Source organism: Delphinapterus leucas, chromosome 8 (genome assembly GCF_059928025.1).
Source record: "Delphinapterus leucas isolate spDelLeu-1000000601 "Yukka" chromosome 8, BTC_Dleu_Yukka2, whole genome shotgun sequence".
NCBI lineage: Eukaryota > Metazoa > Chordata > Mammalia > Artiodactyla > Monodontidae > Delphinapterus > Delphinapterus leucas.
The window spans coordinates 67,501,060-67,525,946 of record NC_143136.1 but is presented as its reverse complement, the minus strand read 5'-3'; the positions used below and the strand labels follow the sequence as shown (position 1 = coordinate 67,525,946).

Here is a 24,887-nt window from a genome sequence, read left to right as displayed (position 1 = left end):
CTAACAGCTATAAAAGAGGAAATCGACAGTAACGCAATAATAGTGGGGGACTTTAACACCTCACTTACACCAATGGACAGACCATCCAGACAGAAAATTAATAAGGAAACACAAGCTTTAAATGACACAATAGACCAGATAGATTTAATTGATATTTATAGGAAATTCCATCCCAAAACAGTAGATTACACTTTCTTCTCAAGTGCACACGGAACATTCTCCAGGATAGATCACATCTTGGTTCACAAATCAAGCCTCAGTAAATTTAAGAAAACTGAAATCATATCAAGCATCTTTTGCAACCACAACACTATAAGATTACAAATCAATTACAGGGAAAAAAAGGTAAAAAACACAAAAACATAGAGGCTAAACAATACGCTACTAAATACCCAAGAGATCACTGAAGAAATCAAAGAGGAAATCAAAACTACCTAGAGACAAATGACAATGAAAACACGACGATCCAAAAGCTATGGGATGCGGTAAAAGCAGTTCTAAGAAGGAAGTTTATAGCAATAGAATCCTACCTCAAGAAACAAGAAAAATCTCAAACAACCTAACCTTACACCTAAAGGAACTAGAGAAAGATGAACAAACAAAACCCAAAGTTAGTAGAAGGAAAGAAATCATAAAGATTAGAGCAGAAATAAATGAAATAGAAACAAAGAAAATAATAGCAAAGATCAATAAAAGTAAAAGCTGGTTCTTTGAGAAGGTAAACAAAATTGATAAACCTTTAGCCTGACTTATCAAGAAAAAGAGGGAGAGGACTCAAATCAATAAAATTAGAAATGAAAAAGGAGAAGTTACAACAGACACCACAGAAATACAAAGTATCCTAAGAGACTACTACAAGCAACTCTATGCCAATAAAATGGACAACCTGGAAGAAATGGACAAATTCTTAGAAAGGTATAACCTTCCAAGACTGAACCAGGAAGAAATAGAAAACATGAACAGACGAATCACAAGTAATGAAATTGAAACTGTGATTAAAAGTCTTCCAACAAACAAAGTCCTGGTCCAGATGGCTTCACAGGTAAATTCTATAAAACATTTAGAGAAGAGCTAACACCCAAATTATTCCAAAAAATTGCAGAGGAAGGTACACTCTCAAACATTCTACGAGGCCACCATTACCCTGATACCAAAACCAGACAGAGATACCTCAAAAAAAGAAAATTACAGACCAATATCAGTGATGAATATAGATGCAAAAATCCTCAACAAAATCCAGCAACACATTAAAAGGATCATACACCATGATCAAGTGGGATTTATCCCAGGGATGCAAGGATTCTTCAACATATGCAAATCAATCAGTGTGATACACCACATTAACAACTCAAGAATAAAAAACATATGATCATCTCAATAGATGCAGAAAAAGCTTCTGACAAAATTCAACACCCATTTATGATAAAAACTCTCCAGATAGTGGGCATAGAGGGAATCTATCTCAACATAATAAAGGCCGTATGCAAGAAACCCATAGCAAACATCATTCTCAATGATGAAAACCCAAAAGCATTTCCTCTAAGATCAGGAACAAGACAAGGTTGCCCACTCTCATCGCTGTTATTTGACATAGTTTTGGAAGTCCTAGCCATGGCAGTCACAGAAGAAAAAGAAATAAAAGGAATACAAATTGGAAAAGAAGAAGTAAAACTATCACTGTTTGCAGATGACATGATACTATAAGTAGATAATCCTAAAGATGCCACCAGATAACTACTAGAGCTAATCAATGAATTTGGTAAAGTTGAAGGATACAAAATCAATGCACAGAAATCTCTTGCATTCCTATACACTTATAATGAAAGATCAGAAAGGAGAATTAAGGAAACAATCCCATTCACCACTGCAACAAAAAGCATAAAATACCTAGGAATAAACCTACCTAAGGAGGTAAAAGACCTGTACTCAGAAAAGTATGAGACACTGATGAAAGAAATCAAAGATGACACAAACAGATGGACATATACCATGTTCTTGTATTGGAAGAATCAATATTGTGAAAATGACTGTACTTCCCAAAGCAATCTACAGGTTCAATGCAATCCCTATCAAATTACCAATGACATTTTTTACAGAACTAGAACAAAAAGTCTTAAAATTTGCATGGAGACACAAAAGACCCCAAATAGCCAAAGCAATCTCGAGGGAAAAAAACGGAGCTGGAGGAATCAGACTCCCTGACTTCAGACTACACTACAAAGCTACAGTAATCAAGACAATATGGTACTGGCACAAAAACAGAAATATAGATCAATGGAACAGGATAGAAAGCCCAGAGATGAACCCACGCACCTATGGTCAACTAATCTGACAGAGGAGGCAAGAATATACAATGGAGAAAAGACAGTCTCTTCAATAAGTGGTGCTGGGAAAACTGGACAGGTACATGTAAAAGAATGAAATTAGAACACTCCCTAACACCATACAAAAAAGCAAACTCAAAATGGATTAAAACCTAAATGTAAGACCAGACACTATAAAACTCTTAGAGGAAAACATAGGAAGAACACTCTTTGACATAAATCACAGGAAGATCTTTTTTGACCCACCTTCTAGAGTAAAGGAAATAAAAATAAACAAATGGGACTTCATAAAACTTAAAAGCTTTTGCACAGCAAAGGAAACCACGAACAAGACGAAAAGACAACCCTCAGAATGGGAGAAAATATTTGCAAATGAAGCAACTGACAAAGGATTAATCTCCAAAATATATAAACAGCTCATGCAGCTCAATATCAATAAAACAAACAACCCAATCCAGAAGTGGGCAGAAGACCTAAATAGACATCTCTGCAAAGAAGACATACAGATGGCCATGAGGCACATGAAAAGCTGCTCAACATCACTAGTTATTAGAGAAATGCAAATCAAAACTACAATGAGGTATCACCTCACACCAGTTAGAAGGGCCATCATCCAAAAATCTACAAACAACAAATGCTGGAGAGGGTGTGGAGAAAAGGGAACCGTCTTGCACCATTGGTGGGAATGTCAATTGATACAGTCACCATGGAGAATAGTATGGAGGTTCCTTAAAAAACTACAAATAAAATTACCATATGACCCAGCAATCCCACTACTGGGCATATACCCAGAGAAAACCATAATTCAAAAAGACACGTGCACCCCAATGTTCATTGCAACACTATTTACAGTAGCCATGTCATGGAAGCAACCTAAATGCCCATCTACAGATGAATGGATAAAGAAGATGTGGTACATATGTACAATGGAATATTACTCAGCCATATAAAGGAGCGAAACTGTGTTGTTTGTAGAGATGTGGATGGACCTAGAGACTGTCATACAGAGTGAAGTAAGTCAGAAAGAGAAAAGCATATCGTATATGAACACGTATATTTGGAATCTAGAAAAATTGTACAGATAAACTGGTTTGCAAGGCAGAAATAGAGACACAGATGTAGAGAACAAACGTATGGACACCAAGGGGGGATGTGCCAGGGGGTGGTGGGATGAACTGGGGGACTGGGATTGGTATATATACGCTAATATTTATAAAATAGATAACTAGTAAGAACCTGCTGTATAAAAAAATAAATTAAAAAAAGAACTAAACTAAAAATAGAATTACCATATGACCCAGCAATCCCACTACTGGGCATATACCCTGAGAAAACCATAAATCAAAAGGACACATGTACCCCAGTGTTCATTGCAGCACTATTTACAGTAGCCATGACATGGAAACAATGTAAATGTCCAACAATAGATGAATGGATAAAGAAGATGTGGTACATATATACAATGGAATATTACTCAGCCATAAAAAGGAACGCAGCTGGGTCATTTGTAGAGATATGGATGGACCTAGGGTCTGTCATACAGAGTGAAGTAAGCCAGAAAGAGAAAAACAAATATCATATATTAACACATATATGTGGAATCTAGAAAAATGGTACAGATCAGCCTATTTGTCGGGTAGGAATAGAGACAGACATAGAAAACAGACATGTGGACACCGGTGGAAGGGGAGGGTGGGATGAATTGGGAGATTAGGTTTGACATAAATACACTACCATGTGTAAAATTGATAGCTAGTGGGAACCTCCTGTATAGCACATGGAGCTCAGCTCGGTGCTCCGTGACAACCTAGATAGGTGGGAGGAAGGTCCAAGAAGGAGGGGATATAGGTATACATATAGCTGATTCACTTCATTGTACAGCAGAAACTAACACAACATTGTAAAGCAATTTCACTCCAATTAAAAGAAAAAGCCATCAAAGGCTTTCCATTCCCCTTAGAATAGAATCCAGATTCCTTTCCATGGCCTAAAAGGGCCTGTGTGATCTGAATGTTACCTGTCTTTACTATCGTCTGTGCTACTCACTCCTTCCACACCATGCCCAACCATTCTGTTCCTCAAGTACGTAATGTTTTGTTTTACCTTGGGCTTTTGCATGTGTTCTTTTCACTGCTTGGAAAACTCTTCAACCATAGAACAAAATATATAAACATTGTTTATATATTGTAAATATATTTAATTATTTGTCTCCCCTTAAATGACACTTCCCCAAAGAGGTCTTCTCTGGCCATCTTATCTAATGTACATTACCCATTATTCTCTTATTCTTGTCAGTAGTTCCTTACACGTCATTTGAATCTATTTTTAATTTGTTTTCTCTGTTTTGTCTGTATCTTTAACCAGAAAATAAGCTCCACAAGATCAGTGATTGTGTCTTTTATATACATCAGTTGTTCATAGTCGAGCATACAGTGGGCACCAACAAAATATCTGTTGTGTGAATGAATAAGTAAACAGACGAATTGATGAGTACATTTAGATGCACTATTTGACCAATTTTCTCCTTAGAACAAATTTCTAGAAATAGCGTTTCTCGATAAAGTGGAATTCACATTTTCTATTTTATGTATATATTGCCAAATATTATTCAGCCACAGAATAAGGAAATCCTGCCATTTTCAACAATATGGATGGTCCTTGAGGACATTATACTAAGCAAAGTAAGTCAGACAGAAAAAGACAAATACTGAATGATGGAATCTAAAAAAAACTGAATTCATAGATACAGAGAACAGATTAGTGGTTGCCAGAGGTGTGGGGTGGTTGGGTGAAAGAGGTGACGGTGTTCAAAAGGCATAAACTTCCATAGTATGGTGACTATAGTTAACAATACTGTATTATATATATTTAAAAGTTGATAAGAGAGTATATCTTAAACGTTCTCTTCACAAGAAAAAAATTGTAACTCTGGGTAGTGATGGATGAGTTTATTTTGGTAATCATTTCACAATATATACATATAACAAATTGTGTATTTGAGTATACCTAAAACTAATAAAATGTTATATGTCAGTTATATCTCAGTTTTTTAAATCGCAAACAAAATATTGCCTAACTATTCTACCAAAAGTATGGAGCACTTGAAATTCCCACCAATAACATGGTGGGGATGTTTAACTTTTCCCTCCACATCCTTGACAGTACTTGATGCCAGTCTATTTGGAAAAGAAATAACTGATCAAAATTTAAATTTTAGTTCCTGAATGCTAATAAGGCTGAACTTCTTTTTATATGTAAATTGGCAATCTATTTTTTTAAATTGGCTGTTAGTTATTTCTTTGCCTTTTTTCTCTTAGAATGCATGTCTTGTTTATTGATACGTAAAGGCATTTTGCACAATAGCAATGTTAATCTTATTTTTTGTTAATAATGTTATGAATATTTTATCAAATTTTTCTTTTGTTATTAAGCCTTATTTATGGTGGTGGTATTCGTTTTTTGTATAGATTTTAACTTTGTATGTTTCAGTGCTTCTTTTATTTCTGGCTTTAATGATCAAATACAACCACAGTTTTACAGAAATATTCCTCTATAATTTTTCCAGTTCTTTATGACTTCATATTTTATGTTTAGGTTTTTGAACTATCTGAAATTTATTATGGCATAAAGAGTAAAGTAGGGAGTTGTGAAATATTAGTTGTCCCATCAAACCTAAAAAACTCAGCTGTTTCCTCATTGATTCTAATTCCATGCATATTCTTTATTCTTTCTTTGGCTTCTCTTTTCCATTTTAAAGAAATGTGAATTTGCTCAATGACACTTGAGTGAAGCAAACGTTACCTTTATAGAAATCCAAGGCACTGTCCCAGGCACCAAAGGCTGTGGCTTGATCTTCCTCTTTGGCAATTAGCACCATTTGATCCTTTTGCTAAAATATGTTGCTGTCACATGGATCTTCTGCCATCAGGTTACCCTTGGCGCTCTGAGCAGTCTCCTGTCTCCAGGTTCTGCCACAGAAGCCCTTGTCTCTGCTCTCTGAGATAAAATACTTGGAGCCTCATCTCCCAGGCATTCTCCAATCATCTGCCCATCCACAGAGCTGTGGATAAGAGGGACACAGATTTCTGCTACTCAAAAGTAAAACCCAAACCACCATCTGCTTCTCAATTTCAGCTAGACTATATCTCCCCTTTGGTTAGGCTGTTTCCACTTCTTGCAACATATAAATAAATATCTTTTCTCCTCTTTGGATAATCTAGCTTTTAGTACTCTTCAATACTTCTAAATGACAAGGTTTTATCACCTCTTTTCAGGTGTGAGGGTAGCTCAGATGTTTACAATCACAATGTTAGTCTCTGCTTTCTGAAGTAAGGATAGGAAAAATAGTAGCTTTCTTCTCTTGTGAGTCCTCAGCAACAACAGCCAAAAACAGGTTGCTCGGTTTCAGTTACACAATAATCACATTAGTTGATTTATGAATTATTTTAATCACTGTTACTTTATGTATGTTTTAATATGTTATAGAAACACCCCCCCGTTTTCTGAGTACTGTTGGCTATTCTTATATGTTTATTTTTCTGGACAAAGTTGGAATCATTACTACACCATGGGAAAAAATCCAGTAGGATCTTGATGAGGGTTGTATTGAATTTATAGGTTTGCTGAGTACTGAGACTCCAGCAGTTTGGCTTTTTTTTTTTTTTTTTTTTTTGCGGTACATGGGCCTCTCACTGTTGTGGCCTCTCCCGTTGCGGAGCACAGGCTCTGGACGCGCAGGCTCAGCGGCCATGGCTCACGGGCCCAGCTGCTCCTTGGCATGTGGGATCTTCCCGGACCGGGGTACGAACCCGTGTCCCTTGCATCGGCAGGCAGACTCTCAACCACTGCGCCACCAGGGAAGCCCTCCAGCAGTTTTTAAAAGCAGAATAGGAGAGATACCATGCCACCAGCCCAGAAAAACACGATGGGGATTCAATGTGAAAGCAATTTTTAATGAGTATAAATTTTCAATGAAGAAGAATAAGGATGGAGGGAAACTGAAATATCATTATCATGATTAGGTAAATGATCACAGGGTATACCTGAATTCTGACTTTCATCTTATAATGTCTGAAACCATTTCCTCATGGATGTATAGGAACTCCAGATTTAGGAGTTCAAATACTGATCTTATATTCTGTTCTTCCTCATCATTGTATTGATTCATTCAACAAATCTCTATTGAGCACTTAGTATCTGCCTTAGATACTCTGCTGAATTCTGAGGCTACCGCCATGAACAAACTCCTTTCTTGCCAGGAACTTAGACTTAATAGAGAAAACAAAAATTAATGACTAATTCAATAGAGTGTGACGAGCATTGTAACAGAAAAGTGGGAGGAACATACTGTTGGGTAACCTAACCTAATCTATAGTCAAGAAAATTCTCCTGAAGAAATAGTATGTTACGTAAGCCCCAGAAGGGGGAAAGGGTTACCTGGGTTGAAGAGAACAGTAAAGAAATGTGTTCAAGATAAAGGGACCAGTATGTGCAAGGGCCAAAGCCAAAGAAAACAGAATGCAAAGCCAAAGAAAATAGAATGCAAGGATGAGTGGCTAAAGATAATGCTGGAAATACAAAGGCCAAATCATGAACGCCTCATAGCCCTTTTAAAAAGGCTTTATCCAAAGGCAATAGGAAGCCATTGAAGTTTTTAAGTAGGGGAGTGAGTAGTATGATCAAGTATTTTTGAGAGATCACTCTGTATAGAATGAACTTGAGGAGGGAGGGTGGGTATAGAGAAAGATCAGAAAAAGAAAGACCATCTAAGAATCTGCTATAGTAGTCTAGGAAAGAGTGGCCCAGATATGTGCAATGGCAATGGAAGTGGAGAGAAATACAGAGATATAATTGACATTTTACAGCACTTGATACTTTCTACGTTGCTGTTTGGAAAGCTGGTGGTAGCACGGTTACTGAGCTATGAAGCTCTGGAGGAGATCAGGTCTTGAGGGAAGATAAAGAGATCCATAGAAATGTAGAGTTTGATGTAACTATAAGATATACAAATGGAGAGGTTGAACAAGTAGCCGAATAAATGGATCTAAAGTTCAGAAAGGAGGCACAAGTTTTAAAGCCACTTAAGACGGTATGTGAAGCCATGAGAATAAAGGAAAGAGTCTACAGGGTTGGAGTAAAATAAGGAGGGAGGGAAATTAATCCTAGGACATAGCTGAGCATAGCAAGATTTAAGGGATGAGCAAAAAGGGCAACAAGTTTGTAAAGAAGACCAAGAAGAGGCATCCAGCAGGATAGGAAGAATGTAAGGATTTTGTTGACATGGAAAACAAAAGAAGGGAATGGTTCAAGGAGAGAGTGGTTAGCAGCACCAAAGTTGCTGAAAGAGCATGTAAGAAAGGTCTGAATTTTTTCCTTTTATGTGGCCACACAGTTTCGGGGAGGTGGGGGGAATGTCAGTGATTGAGTCACAGCAAGTGAAGAAACGGTGATGCGCAAGAAGGTACATTATAAAGGGGGAGGGCAGGGAATGAGTTAGGGTTGCTGCTAAGGCAAACAAAGGGTGATTTTTTTTTTTAACGATTACAGAAAGTGAAAATTATATCTTAGCTGAGGGCAGACTGCTTTTTGGTTTTTGTAAAACAATCTACATCTACTTGGAAGGCCGAAGCCCAACTCAAAATTTCTGACATTTGTTCCTGTTGTTTGAATTTCCTATTTCTGCTGAAATTTTATTTGCTTGCGCTCCACCTAATGTGGAGCATGGTCCTTTCTCTGGACTTTCTACCACAACTCTCTTCCAAGTCATTTGTATGTGTGGAGACTTCATATCAGGTTTGGGAAAATGAAAGGTTGTTAAATTGTAGAACCACACAGCAAACATCCCAAGAAATATGTCCTCGATATCCATGTTCTTAAGAGTCTTTTTTACCGCCTGGTCTCAGGACTTTGCCAACGGCCATCTTTCTCCTCAGCTTCCAGCCTCCCACCATCTCATTAGGCCCCTTGATTCATTCTGTTGCTGCCTCCCAGTCTACTTCCATGCCCAAATTATCTTCCAATGCAAAATGAAGTTCTCTGTACTTACCTATTTTTTTTTAGCATCAAGCCTTCAGGCTCACCTTCCTATATAAAGAAGTTCTAAATAAAGAGAATTATTTTTCAAAGAATTCCAGTGACATCTGTTAAAATTGGACCTTTGTTACCGCATAATTATCACAATCTTCCTAGTTTTTGACCCTAAGCCTACTAATAATTTTCAACTCCTCCCTTTGCTTCTCCAATGTCTGATGACAACACTGATGATTCCCCCCTCCATAAAATCATTTTTTCATGCCTGTGGGTCTAGAGCAGGCTCTCCTGATTATTGCCCAGATTATTGCAATGGCTTCTTGATGAGCTCTTTGGTTTAAAAGAGGTAAAAAGACTAATAAAGCCCATTCCTGATTTCAACCAGGTAAAAATGAAATGGGGCGCCTGGCTGTGGCTTTCCTTAACTAAAATGTAAACCACTTTGCCAAGCTTGCCTTTCCAGTCCTATTAGCCATGGCCTTCCCCTCTGTCACATGCCCTGTATACTTCAGTTACAATGAAGCTTTCATTTGCTGAAAAACTCTTAAATTCAATCTGTGCACTTTCCATGCTGCCTCCACTCCCCCTTTGACGACACTGTCGGCTCTTTCTCCAAGGTTTTGTAAATGTAAATCCTACAGGCCTTCCAGGACCCATCTCATTCTTCCCATCATTCAGCAAGTGTAACCAATGTCTCTCTCCCATTGTATTTATAACACTTATCCAGTTTGGCTTCTAGGACACATATTGGTGTATCCAATACTCTAATATTCAATTCTGCATCTCTAAAAGTGCCTTTCACATAATAGGCACTCAGTAGTACATGCTGAAGTAAACTTAACAAGCACACAAGGTGACAGCATTGTTTTCAGCTTCTAATCAGATTGCCAACATTACAAGAGCTTCTGAGGGGAGCAGAATCCACTCTAAGTGTACAACCAGGGACACATTTATTCAGTGGAAGTTTACTAATTTCCCAGAGATATACCATCACCTAGGAGTCCTTTATTCTTCCTCCACTCAGCCATGTGTTAGCTCAATTCCTGTGTTGTCTAGGTGGCAGTCTCTGGAGCAGGTTTTCAGTCTTCTATACTTCCCATCCTATCAATGTTATTTGGGGGGAGGGAGATGGAAAGTATGAGAATCTCAAATCTCACTTTATATTTATTAATCAGCAAGTGGAAGGAAGCCTGGGAGTCTATAGGATCCGGTGCAGTTAGGGACAGCTGTCCACAGAGTCCCTACAGATGGTCTGGGTACCCCCCACTGTACTATAACTGTGGCTACTTCCACAAAAGCAGTCTTATACAAAGGACTGAAACCAGGGCAGAGGCACGATGTATGACGTATATTATGTTGTTCTTGGCAGGAAGGGCAAACAAGTGGTGGCATAGCAAAGATTCTCAGTGGTGGAATGGGCAGTGTCCCAGGGAGGTGGAGTACCTAAATGTACAATCACTAATATAATAAAAGATACATCGATTAAGATTCTAGACCATGTGCTAAGCACTTTACATCAATGATTTCATTTCACACACACACCCCCGCCTCCCCCACTGAAGAAGTGGTGGTGATGGTGATTGTAATACCCTCTACAGAAAAGAAGAAACTGTGATTTGACCAAGGCTACATAGCTACTATGTAATGGCCTGGAATCCAAATCCACAAAGTCTAACCTCAGAGCTATAATCTTAATTCTAGCTTCTAATGCCTTGTGTATCACGTGGGGTCGAATTAGGAACTGTTGAATTTTTTATAATTACAAAGCGAACCAGCATGGTAAAGGACTAGTCACCTGATACCCCACTGTAGAAACAAGTATTTATGCTGGTTAAAAATTCACTCAGATCCCTTTCTCAAATTGGGGGATCTCTGCAATGACGTTTTGGGTCAGTATAGTTATGTGCTCAGTCCAAAGGCTTGCCTTTCTCTTGTTCACATCTATAATTTGTGGTCTGAGATACATGCAGTTAGAGACATTACAAGCAGTGCCCTGGTTATGAGCATGCCTAAGTGTCACAGATGGTAAAAGTGTAGGAGCCAGCACTGGCAGGAGGTGATAATCCCACAAGAGGCAGGTATGAAGGTTTGGTTGAGTGTTCAATAAGTGTTACAAGAACCCTGCATCTCAAGCAAACTACTCTGTGCCCCACTGGTGTGGGTTAACACTGACTGAGAATCAGCTCCTGTATTCCCTACAGAACGTGAGACAGAAAACTAGAGGCTTTATATGGGCAACAGTCAACACAGCCAGGAGACACAGCAGGCCACGCTACAGCAGCGTTTCCACCCGGGGTCCACCTACATATACAATTGTACAGTTATGTTTCTATAATTACTGTGCTTTGAAATTCTATTTATTTTCTGCATTTAAAGACATTCTGTGAAGAGGGTCCATAAATTTCACGAGGCTGCTAGATGGATCCAAGGCACAGAAAAGCTTAAGAATGCCTGGCAATAGAGGGAAGGGCTTTCTAAATATGGAGCCAGCTTGAAACACCAAATTGTACCCATAACCAATGATAATCTTTCCTCTTCAGAGAAATCATAATCCAGGTGATAGTCTGGTATCCCTACCGTAACACAACTACCATATGCAGAGTTGGCACTGTTGGTGATCAGAAGCTAGAGACCCCATGGGCCTCTGATTAACTGATGCTGACCACCACCCTAAAATAGAGCTAAGGTAAAAATTTCCAACTAATATACTCAAATCAGTCAGGTCTTTGCACCATTATACATGTGAAACAAGTAATTATTCTGAATTGAAACACTCATAGTTTTTATCTTGTTTGACCTAGTTTTCCTGAATGTTTCAAAATAAATAATTCTTCCATTTAAAAAAACGAAAAAGAACAATGTGGACCAGACCTGCTGGGTTTTTTTTTCTTTCTAGGAGAATAAAGTATACTAACTCCAACATATGAAAAGAATAAAAGAAGAAAACATAGAGCTAATCTGACCTAATCCCACTCTAAAATGGTGCAAGATAGCAAAACTTGGCTAAACCAAAATGAAAAATAATCCAAAGGTCATTCACATTTTTCTTGGAAATCCATTTTAATACTGTACTAACTCTTGATGTGTCTGACACTCTCAGATTTAATTTCATATAAGATTTACATACATACACACGTGTTCAAAACCCTTTATCAGAAGGAATCAGGAAGGATAATGTCAGCCCTTCCTCAATAATTTTTCTTGGCTCATGCTTTAAGACCAAAATGAGCAATTACGTACAAAATCTGGGCTCCACAATAATAAATTTAGATTGTGAATGAAGTTAGAGGCACAAATAACAAAGACAAGCACAAATTGGTCAATTTATGAGAGTCTAGCATTTAAAATATTACATTTTCTGATATTGTCAATTTGACCCTCGTGCAAAATAAGAAAATGCATATCAGTTCAAAACACAAAATATTTTTATAAATCAGAAATAAGTCAGAAATAATCAGAGATACTCTACAAGGTTGAAAGGGTCGAGTGTGTTTACCTCTTGCTCCTCTATTTAGGGGTCCTATGTGTCATTCAAGCCTTTGTAGACACCAGATCGATATTTTATAGCATCAGATTTATGTTCTAAGTTTCAGTGTTTTAAGAATTAGGTTTGCTTTGGCTAAAAGCAAATTGAGTATTTTTAAAATTCTGCCAGTAATTCTTTTTCAGTAATAATTGATTTTATTAGCATTGTATGAATGTTTTCAGATGCTGTATTACCAAAAATGAATAGCTTTTATTTAAAACTACAGTATGCATTTTTGAAATATTGTTCTTAAAAAATCTTCTTAACTTTCCCAAAATGTTGTTATGAGGATCAAAGGGGATGAGCAATATTTTGTATGATTTTAACATTTATTTAATGTTTTATTTCTCATCTTTTTTTAGAACAATGAATACCCTTCTCACAAAAAGTAGGAAAAATAGAGTTATAAATCCCAACAAAAACTTTCTAGATGGTCTCAGTGAGGTGATAAGGGAGGTGGGTGCCTCATGTTTCCAAAACCTTTTCCATACCGACATTGCCAAGGTAAGATGATGAAAAGGGAGTAGGCAAAGAGAATAGCATGGATTTACCTATTCGGATCTTAATAGATTTTGCATCTTTGATTTTAACATTTTGATCAGGTTAATCATCTAGTTGTATAAGGATCTAAAGAAACTTCTGAAAGTTACAGGGTGGGGCAAATGTGAAATATTAATGTGAAAAATGTTACACTGTGACAGCATGCCATGAGAAAGCATGTGCAAATTATATAAATCCCCTCTATATTTTAATCATTTCCTTAAAAACAAGTAGATAGTTCCAGTCAATCCTTAAGTGAATGAAAAAAATGCAGTGAATAACGGGTCACTAATAGGTACAGTATCAGTGTAAATATTATAGTATAATTAATAATTTAATATGTAGTAAAAGTCATCCTGAAAAAAAATCAATATATCAATACTTCAAAATAATTTTAAGCTGCTATTTCAAAATATGATTTGATTTTAAGGTTATAATAAACTCAGAAAATATACAATTCAAAATAGTTTTTAGTTTTATTAACAGGTTGTGAGTAGCTTCTTTTAATTGTTAACTCAGGTTTTTATCATACTTCTTAAGTTACAAAAACAGTAGTTTATTGAAATTCAGTCCATAAATAATTCATTCTGAGCCCCAACTTTTTTTCATACTTTGTGGTTGACAATTCTAATGTTGCTATAGTAAATAAGGACAGAAAGATGTTTAAAATGTGCATAATTGAAGAAAATATTATAGTAATGGAAAATCACACAAGAACACACCAGATTTTTTTTTTGGAGGTTTAATTTTAACTAATATTTAAATGATGAAGGTAATGTCAATCCAAATCTTTACTTATTTGTAATGCACAAACTATTTTTTGTAACTTGTAAGAGAAATAGATTCTTTTCACCATGGCAATGCTTTCACCCTTATTTATGGTCTTCCTTTCTCTTGAGTCCTTTTTCTTCAGCAGTTTAACAAGTCACTTCTTGTTTGGCTAAAGTGCAATCCTAGCACAATAATGTTTCAGCTTGCAAGGAAGAACGCCCTTATTGAGTTGATAGAACTCCACCAGCTGGATTAGATCCGTAAATCTTGTGTGCCCATCATCCAGGGTGTGGAACATTTCACCATCATCTTCCACCTGCAACAGGAAAAACAACAAACTGGTAAGAAGGGCAAAATACCCAGAAAGACAATCATATTCTATTGCATACTGCATCTTTAAATGCCAAAATTGATGTGTTTATAATACTAAAGGACAGTGAAAAGAATGTTATGGCATGTCCACTTCTTCTTTGTAACTTCACTTGCATTTAAAAGAAATACCATCTGATCCTAAGGTAAGCAGTGTGGCTCTACTTTCTCTGTCTCTAAATTCTCTTAACGTTCAGTAGTTAGAATAGTAGGATTATTCTGAATCAATACAGTGCACAGTGAGAAACCGGCACTATTCAGTGTAAAAGTAAACAAAAAATTTTAATACTCCCACCTACAGAAATTAATTTCCATTTCTAGTTGTTGTCTACCTAAAGCCTTACTTAATATATTAAAAATGAATATTCACCATAATTTGTATCAGTAAACTGACTGTGGAGCAATCAAATACTGTGTTAGTGGAATGACAGCGTTTTGGGGTTTTTCTGTTTTTGTTTTCTGCAGTGAGATCTCAGGCATTAAGCAATTCATACGTGCCAGGGACATCGCTCACATAATCAATGAAGTAGGGAAGATACTTCACGTGGACTTTGGATAGTTCCAAAAAGAAGTCATTCAAAAAACAGAAAACACTAGCAACTTAGCAATCTGATGTAATACCTTCTTGAAGGTAGACTGAATCTCTGTTCCACACTATCTGGTTCCAATACACAGACCACGTGCATACATACATGCGCGCGCACACACACACACACACACACACACACAAAAGCAGCAGAAGCAACAAAAAAATCCCAAAGCAAGTTGTGCCACATCGAAGCAGAATTACAGAAAATTTTTAAATGTGCTCAGAATAGTTTAAATAATGATCTCCAGTTCCACAGCACCTGTGTACCTATCCATAATGATTAAAAACAAAACTACAAAAAAGCATTGTGGGGACAAGAGAGGAGAAGGGGCTTGAAAATAACGATTTTTAAAGAACCACTAGAGGGATTCAGGAGAAGGAATTTTCAGTAACCTTTTAACAATAGGTGGCATGGGGTCTATACAATATTACCAAATCGTATTTCATGGGAAAAGGGAAATTTAATTTTTGCAATTCCTGTATTTCTTATATTAATTCAGTCTCATAAAACCATTTCTGCCAAACTTTAGTCAAAGCACAAGTTCCCAAATTATATTTAATAAAAGAACCAAAAAAAAACTAAAGTTTCCAAAAGGTTATGCATTAAGATCATCTCTAATATACGAATATGAAATCACAAATTACTTACTGGTATAATTTGAAAGTGCTTTATTTTTTGTCCGTGACTCATTGACAGTACGAAAGTTTTGGGGTTGCTCTGACTATCCCGTACCAAGAAAACTCTAAAGAGAGAGAAGGATTTCAATATTTTTCTACATTTACTCATGGATTTCATAGAAATATAGCCTGTACCAAATCCAGGAAGTATATTCATAAACGTAGCCAGAATTTTCCTTTACTATGTATTCAATGATGGGATTATCCAACATGGTAAACAATATGGTATAACATAAACCTTATACTATAAAACTATCATCAGAGCTAATTTAATTTTAATAGGATAAATACACAGCCGTTTGTCAGAATGCTTGCTCACAATAACCAATATAATGCTATGCTGGCATCAATAACTAGTGCTACGTCCTTTTTCCACTGGGAAAGCTGGGTATTCACATGTAACTCTTTGGTACAGGGAATAAGGCATTAGCATATTGTTATTTTAACTTCTGGGTCATGTTAGGCCCTAAAAAAAGAAAATTATTTAGAGTGAAATAATTTTTAACCCCCTCTTCTACACTGGATCCTTTTTTTTTGATTCTGGTTCCTACTATTACATACACAACAGAAAGTGAGAAATTAATATATTCTAAAAAATCAATCCTGAAATCATTTATTAAATGTTTGAGCAAAATATTTTAAGTAAAAGAAACACTCAAACAACATATACTTTAACCTTGAAGAATGCAGCAGAAAAGCCTCTATAACAGGCTAGAAAAACAAGACATGGCCTAATGGCCTGAGAAAAATGCTGCCAGGCGTGGATTCTTATTAACTGGCAATTCAGTGCATAACCAGCTTTATATTAATTGTTGGCAAACAGACTGTGCAAACAGTCCCCACTGGTGACTCCAATACTAATCTCACTGTGCCTGGGCGAAGAGACAGCCAAATCTGAGCCATCACAGATGTCTGATGAGATTATCCATTTCATCTGTGCTGTGTGAGATTCCGACATTACATCTCTAGGAGATGGGACAAAAGGGAGTTTCACTGGTCAATCAAGCTTAATTCTCTCCCCATTCCTGAGTAGATCACCACTACCACCTAGTGGATTGCCTGGCATCGTCACATCTTTCCAAAAGAATACCCCAAATAACCCATTTTTTAATTAAAAATTTAAAAAAATAAAGATACTGTCATTCTTTATGCAATTATTTCATTCAATTTACAAAAAATGGGCTCAGAAGTAAGGGAAATTATAATCCTCCAAAACATTTTGACAATTCTTTGTGATTTATTTCTTTTCTTGGTCTTAGATGGTAATTCTGCTGATTGCTCAGATTTATATCTGAAAAGACCGTGTTCCATGCAGAGAAGTATATTGAAATCTTTTCTTATTTAGAGTCTACTGAAATGCCGACTTGCTATTAATAATCTTCCATGTGAAGGTGCATTTTTATCCAAATGTCAGTATTAAATCACCTTGAAATTTTGCCATCATCTTAAGCCAACCCATGAAGATATAAGATCCCATTACCACTTGTTTAAATTGATGCTGGTTTTATTTCTCATCCAAACCTCAATATAAGCTCCTTAACTTGTATTGCATTTGGGAAGAGAATTCAGCCAGTATTATAGGAAGTATTGATATCTGAAATACTGAGTAATCTGAGAAAAAGAAAATTCTTTAGATCATAAATCTTGCATAATAAATTTTCTGTTTCTCCTGTCTCTTCTGTGGTATCCCACTAAAAGATAACATGAGAACAGTCAAAAAGTACTGGTTTCATAGGTTTATATTCCTTTAAACGGTTAAAATTTAGAGAAAAGAAAATAGGGATGTAAACAGAAAGAAAAAAATAAGACAGTCTAAATATGTAAAAACAGCTTTTTACTTTAACACACCCTGCATCAAACCTAAAAAAATGTATAATACGTAAGATAGTGTCATGACACAAACCATACTTTGCAAACATATTACTCGTTCAAATCAAAATGTTGACACGCCAAAACAAGTTCAGTTTTCCCATCAATTAATACCTGAGATGCACAGAATGGGTAATATTAGTGATCACTGGTTAAGAGCAGAGCATCCTGTTCAGCTATCTTCTCCTTATGCGCAAATACTAAGCACACACTATGTAACAGGAACTGTATAGGTATTGCTAGGATTCAATGACAACCATCCTTATAGAATAAAGTCACTTCTGTTTTAATAAGCTGAAGTCAGAACTCTCTGTGTGTGTTGAATAAGTCATTACTGATTATAGGAGAAATCAAAATCAGTGCTACTCAAAATCAAACTTACCCATCCACTAGACCTTGCTGAATGATCAATCGCTGAGCTTCCTCTCTAGAAATTTTGTGGTGAAACCATGGTTGGGACCGGTGGATAGCTGAAGCAATAAAGTGGAGGAATACAAAGGTTTGTTTGAAATGATCACAATTTAATTATGCGTACTTTCTACCCTAACCCCTCAATGACTACATCTAAATGCACATCTTGCCACCCAGTTAGTCACACTGAATATGCAGAGACATACCCATGTTTGTGGCACAGCTCTGTGAAGATGCAGTGGGGCTACCATGAGTGCCCAGGCGTAAACATCCTTTTTTCTGTGCAAGGAAGTGGGAAACAAATTTTAACTTTCGGGGAGAAACAAATTCAAATCATAAATATTTTGAAGAACATGAAGCTAATTTGTACCCTCCAAGCTAGTCCTTCTTCAACTGCAACTGAAAGGGCTTCAGTGGGATTTTCTATAACTCTGCTTTTCTGGCCTGAGAAGTCCATTGCTACCAGGGAATTCTCTGATATACTTCTCTGGAAAAAAAAGCACATTTTTTACCTTGAAAACATCTTTGAGGTTACCTTTCAGTGCTTTGCTGGCAGTACGTTTCCATTTTAGGATGTGGTTCCAAAGGTGGCTAGCAGGAAATTAAAAAGTTAACAATACATATTCAACAGAAAATGGTGCTATAAAATATTTTGGTTAAATAAGTTATACAGTTATTTGTTAAGGTCATTGAATTAAGTGTTGAATAAAGAGATTAAAAGCTTTCAAGGTAAGCATGTCTTTCTTCTAAAGCAACCCTATCTCTTCATATTTAGAAAAGAATAACCTTTCCTGTGGCTAAGAAGATCCATCACTTCCAAACTCACCTCTCTATTATGCTTTGAGATTCATCAATGACCATTTAAATGTCAAATCTATCTACTTATTAAGATTCAAGATACACTAAAGCTGTAACAGACTGACTTACATCACTTCTTTAGAAACAAATAGTACCCATATTTTATAACCAACAATATGTATTTTAAAAGTTTATCACATCAACTTTTCTCTAACTTAGAAAATGAAATTTAGTGAAATAATTCAGGTAACTCCATAATACTAAAATTTCTATGATTTAATACGTGAATGTTTTTTCATCTTGTGAGCATGAACATGGCAAAATGAGAGCTTCAAAAATAAGTCTGAGTGACAAAAGAAGAACTGATATAAAAGGAAGACATACTCTGTAAACAAACATGATTTTAAACAAGTAATAAAGTCATCTTTTTTGCGAATTACTTTTTGTATTCATAGTCTCTGAAGGTGAAAATAAAACATCCAAAACCTGGACCTTATTTTTATTTTTTTCTTTGTTTAGGGCTCTACTTTGTAACCATCTTTCAAAAAGTGTGCCAACCCAAGTCATGCATCCTAAAAAAAAAACAGTTGTCAGAATCTTCAGTTATGAGTGTCACTCAGCATGGGGAGGGGGAAGGGTAAGCTGGGACGAAGTGAGAGAGTGGAATGGACATATATACACTACCAAATGTAAAATAGATAGCTAGTGGGAAGCAGCCGCATAGCACAGGGAGATCAGCTCGGTGCTTTGTGACCACCTAGAAGGGTCGGATAGGGTAGGAGGGAGATGCAAGAAGGAGGGGATATGGGGATACATGTAAATGTATAGCCGATTCACTTTGTTATAAAGCAGAAACACACCATTGTAAAGCAATTATACTCCAATAAAGATTTTTTTTAAAAAAAAGTGTCACTCAATTTATAAGAATTAAAACTCTTAAAAGACAAAACATCCAAAACCAGCATGAACAATGTTTAATAGTTTTTCCCCACTCGTCATTAATAGAAGAGCAACACAAAAACCGGAGTTCTCATTGTAAAGGATCAGCCAAGATACACCTGGAGTCTCCTGGCTTAAGACCATTTTCTCTCTCTCCACATGGATTCAGCCATACCCTGCTTGGTCTAACAGACTCTAGTCAAATGCCTGCTTGAGGGGCTTCCCTGGTGGCGCAGTGGTTGAGAGTCCGCCTGCCGATGCAGGGGACACGGGTTCGTGCCCCGGTCCGGGAGGACCCCACATGCCGCGGAGCAGCTGGGCCCGTGAGCCATGGCTGCTGAGCCTGCGCTGTCCGGAGCCTGTGCTCCGCAACGGGAGAGGCCACAGCAGTGAGAGGCCCGCATACCGCAAAAAAACAAACAAACAAACAAACAAAAGTCTGCTTGAAACAAAACCTGGTTCATATAAAAATGGGAGGGGGGATAATTTATCACTGCATTACACATCCCACTTTATTAGCATTTATTATTTCCTCTTGAAACCTTGCTGTAGTGGTCCACAATCTTATTACGGTTCATCTTTATTTCTGGAGATTCGGCGTGCAATCTTTCATTTGTTATAGAAGCCTTCATAACTGACAGCTGCTCTTTCCAAACAGATGCTGTCTCTGTAATCTCTATTTGCTGTCACACCTTACTTTGCCCTTCTCACCCCGTGATCTTCTGTGCTGGGCTGTGGACCAGATGGATATACTTTTGCTTTGCTGACATTAATGAAAAGCTTCCACCTGCCCAAGCCAGAGAGTAACTAATCTCAATCATAATGATAGCTTTATCCTTATAATATCTCTGCCTTCACATGCCAAGATGGGCTCTGTAATCACAAGGTTCTGATAACATAAAAATACCGTTAGGAAACAAAAACATAACCAGTTCTTATTCTTTTTTTCATTTTTCTCCTATAATATGACAGGCTGAAATGTAAAATAAGATCCCATGTTACATAATTACTTGACCTAAGTAGGGAGTCTACGATACAAATAAGTATTTTCATTTGCTACATTACACTAGGGGAAAACACAGGAATATAGAAATGTTTTCTACTGAATGGCAGGTGGTAGATGAAAAATTAATAGTTTACCTTTGGTGGACAAAGAAATGGAAGTGAAGCAAAATCTGACTTGAACCAAAAGGTCATTTTCAGCTCAATTTCTTTCACATAGAAAAGTGATGTTGATAACATTCAGAATCAGTGTATTTCTCAAATATTTGTCCCTTTTTCTACTTCTTCCTTCTGGTGGGATAAATAGGGCAAGCCCTAAAAAAGTGTCCATGATTTTAATGGCATGCCTCTCTTTTTAAGAAAGAAGAGGCTTGGGTATATCCTGGATTATCCAGACCACACCTCGAGATCAGATCCAAACACTTTTAGTGAGGTTGGAACATGAAATGTTTTTCAGGCAGCTTAGCTAAGCAGCGACTCGTAGTCACTCACTCCCTGTCACCCCATTTGAAAGAGCTACATAAACGTGTAGCACAGGCCTTAGTAAGAGGGCACAGAATTTCCTCAGACACTGTTCTCTCATCAGTGTCATACAGAGCCACAGGACATCAGAGGTGTAATCGATTCTAGAGATCACGCAACTGTTCCCCTTATTTTATACTGTAGGACGGCAGTGACTCAATCAAGGTCACGCTTACGGTAAAGATAGTAACAGGCCCTATCTAAGGTTCTTTTATGTACCACAGAATGGGAGGTACAGGGAAGAAAGTGCAGTTTGTGATGTCTAGCTCAGAGTCAAATGTGAAAAATAATAAGAACTTCAGTTGACTTGTTCTTCCCATCCCCTTGTTCTGGCCAGGACCATATTAACAGATGCTCCTTTAAATGAATCCCTTTTATTATCCTAAAAAGGACCAAATACATTTGGCTTCTTGAAATATCTGCTGATGATTCTCATTTCAAAGGCTGATGGGATGGCTATTATGTGCTATATATAGTTATGATGTTCATTATGGTATGATAATTTTTTTCTCATTTCCCTTCTCAAAATGAATCCCTGGAAAAGCAGACAATATTGTTCCTTTAAAACTATAACTAAGTATGTGAACTTTTCCCTGTTGTTTCTTGAACATGGGGCCTCAATGAAAACCAGCAGAGGCAGGTGAGAGACACTGGCATCCAGGATATAGGTCACTGATTCTTTCATGATAATGTAGAAATTATCCTGGGATTCTGTATAGACACCAAAATAAACGCAAATACCTCCCCAACCTTTTTAGTTTCCTTCATGAAAATTAAGAAGAGTAGAGATAGAATTCTTGATGCTATTCTCTCTGATCATGTCAACTGCCATACAGGACAGGTCATTTTCCTCACCACACAGAGACTTAAACCTCTTGTCCTTCTATCCCTATTTACAGCCAATTCATTCAAGGAATGTCTTCTCTCATACAAGGTGCTGAACAAGTAAAGCTACATTAACCAAAATGCCATAGACACACTGATCAACAGTAGGATCACTTGCAACGGAAAGAAGCAAGAATAATACCATACTTGTACACTAATGACAGTGATGAGACTAGAAAGTACTTACTTTATAACATTTTTTTTTCTGTGATTAAGAGGACACCAAATAATAACTGCCTCCAACTCATGGCTGCTATTAACATGCTCATCCTAATGACTTTAAAAGAAATTTAGAAGGATTTAGGAAAGGATTAAGATAATAAAATTCATTATTCATATATACATATATGAATTAAAAGATTACAGTATGCTGACAAATTGTAAAAATTCTCACCTTAAAGCTATTGCTTTTATAAAAATTCATTACATTCCTTAGTTTCTTATTTTAGGGCTAAAAAGTAATGTGATACAAAGATGAAAAGTTACTCTTCCATAACGTAAAGCAACGTAACTACAGCATTGGAGCTCTTTTTCCATATTGGTCTATCAGACTTCATAATCAACATTATTTCATGCTTCATTCCTAGAGCTGAGCATTTATATGCTACGTTACATGTCGGGAAATGCACCTTCTTTGGTCACAGCCATGAAACGCATGTTTTAACCTAAGTGGAAATGTAGCACGTTAGCTGACTGTAACATGGGCTCATACTTCTGAATTCCTAATACACTCAATATTAAGGAGCACAAGCAAAAATAGCAGAACATAAACTTGGAGTTCAGAAATAAATTTCTTGTGTTAATGCACAGGAAATTAAAATTAGGTCCCAAAGAGGGGAAAAAATGTATCTGCCTGTAAATATCCAAGTGGCATTTAGTATAAATCTGTGAAGCGGTGCTAGTGTTAACGCAATGCACGACCTGTATTTTGGCTTGCATCTTTTGGGTTTCCTGGAGAGCAGTATGCTTTTCAAGGACCTGGAACTTCAAAAATTTAATTGTTAGAAAGTCAGATTGCAAAAGAGCTCACAGGCTATGATAATCCCAGAATGAATATTTAAATAAATAAATAAACCCACCATCAAATCAATAATTAAGAAAGATCTACTATCTCAAGGACAATGTCCTATAAATTATCTTATCAAAATCTAATCCTCAAATGTAATGACAAAGAATCACTCGCATAATTCTTTCAAATATTTAAAGTTTCTCTTTAACATAAAACATGATTGTAACTGAATACTTCATGTGTGCTCAATTATTGTGATTTTATCACATAGGCTGCAATCATATAAAATCCAAAAAAAAAATAGTTCAATATAACACGATAGTAGGATGGTGCCAAAAAGTTACTTTACTTGGCCAAAAGGAAAGAATGGAAATGTACATTTATAATGTAATGTGATTGCAAATTAATGTAAATATAAAATAAAATGTAGGTTCAAAAACTTGGTGCTTACCATGGGTGATATACTCTGAGAACTGCAGCCACTTCTACCTTGATATGGGTGCATGTAATTCTGGTACAGCTGCATGCCATACTGCAGAATAATAAAAACACATTCCCGCCACTTTTACTACACAGAGTTTTACTACAACTTTTGAATATCAACACTTTCATTAATTATACATCATCAATATAAAAACTGAAAATTATAAGCTTTCCTTAAAACAAGTAAAGCAGCCATACTTTTGAATGGTAAACTTTTAGTGTCCTAAATAGTACAGTTTAAAAGACAGTGTCTTTTATTTGGACCCACACATAAGTTCTAGCTCACAATATAAAGATCTGGAACTGACACTCCTACTCATTATTCTTAGTGTCAATAGTACCAAAACCATTTGGAGCTTAGCAATAAGAAAGCTCACTTGGGAAGGGTGCCCGACTTTATGGTACAAAGACTCTGAGGATCTGACACACATCCTCAGCAAAACTGGGTAAAATTTACCATAATTCTTCAGTGACTGATTGATGAATCACATTGTCTTTTGTAATCCATAAACTTGATCCTATTTTGAAGATTCTTGGCACTGTATCACCCTCTGGTAACAGTACTCTTAGGGCATTGTTTAATTTTTGGCTTTAAATTCAGGGAAATCAAAATGGTGGGGAACCAGGCTAATTTCAGACAAAGAGTCATGGCATACAGTGTGAAGAGCAGTAGATAAGAACTACAGAGGCTTTACTTTCAAGAGGTAGCATCATAAGAACTGGACTGCTAGGCTACAATTGGAAAGTGAGTCTAGAGTATAATTGGATTGTTAGTTTGAGAAACATTAAGAACGCCAACTGCCATGGCCCTCTATAATTCTCTCCATTTCATGGAGCCATTATGAACTTAAAAGTAGGTCTGATATAGAAGAGATTGAAGAGACACCATGGAAACCAATCTTACCCTTAGGATGAATTCCATTTAAACATTCTAACAGAGCTGTTTCTCTACTAAAAACTATTTTCTTAAAAGCAATTGCAGCAAAGTGGATATATTTGGTAATTAGGCAGAAAATCAGAGGGAGGTGAGGGGAGTCACTGTTTTCAAGATTTTGCTTTTAACATGAATACAGTCATTTAAAATTCTCTGTGTTGACTTCTTTATCCAATTATTTCCCAACTTATAAAAATTATTTTTTAATT

General features: G+C 36.6%; 1 protein-coding gene across 6 annotated transcripts in view; it reads right to left on the bottom strand.

Annotated features, from left to right (window-relative positions):
- Nucleotides 1-10,177: 10,177 nt before the first annotated feature.
- GRB14 (growth factor receptor bound protein 14) overlaps nucleotides 10,178-24,887 on the bottom strand; it is a 129,245-nt gene continuing 114,535 nt past the window's right edge. The window contains exons 7-13 of one of the 6 annotated variants that reach the window (XM_089916748.1): nucleotides 23,713-23,793; nucleotides 23,174-23,236; nucleotides 18,477-18,593; nucleotides 18,313-18,385; nucleotides 18,078-18,165; nucleotides 15,798-15,891; nucleotides 10,180-14,506 (exon numbers count right to left, since the gene is read on the bottom strand). In XM_089916748.1, coding sequence (XP_089772874.1) covers nucleotides 14,360-14,506; nucleotides 15,798-15,891; nucleotides 18,078-18,165; nucleotides 18,313-18,385; nucleotides 18,477-18,593; nucleotides 23,174-23,236; nucleotides 23,713-23,793 — 663 coding nt within the window. In that variant the 3' untranslated portion in view covers nucleotides 10,180-14,359. Of the gene's footprint in view, nucleotides 14,507-15,797; nucleotides 15,892-18,077; nucleotides 18,166-18,312; nucleotides 18,386-18,476; nucleotides 18,594-23,173; nucleotides 23,237-23,712; nucleotides 23,794-24,887 lie in introns of all 6 variants that reach the window. The other 5 variants (XM_089916746.1, XM_089916745.1, XM_022569909.3 and 2 more) reach the window with 5 other exon arrangements.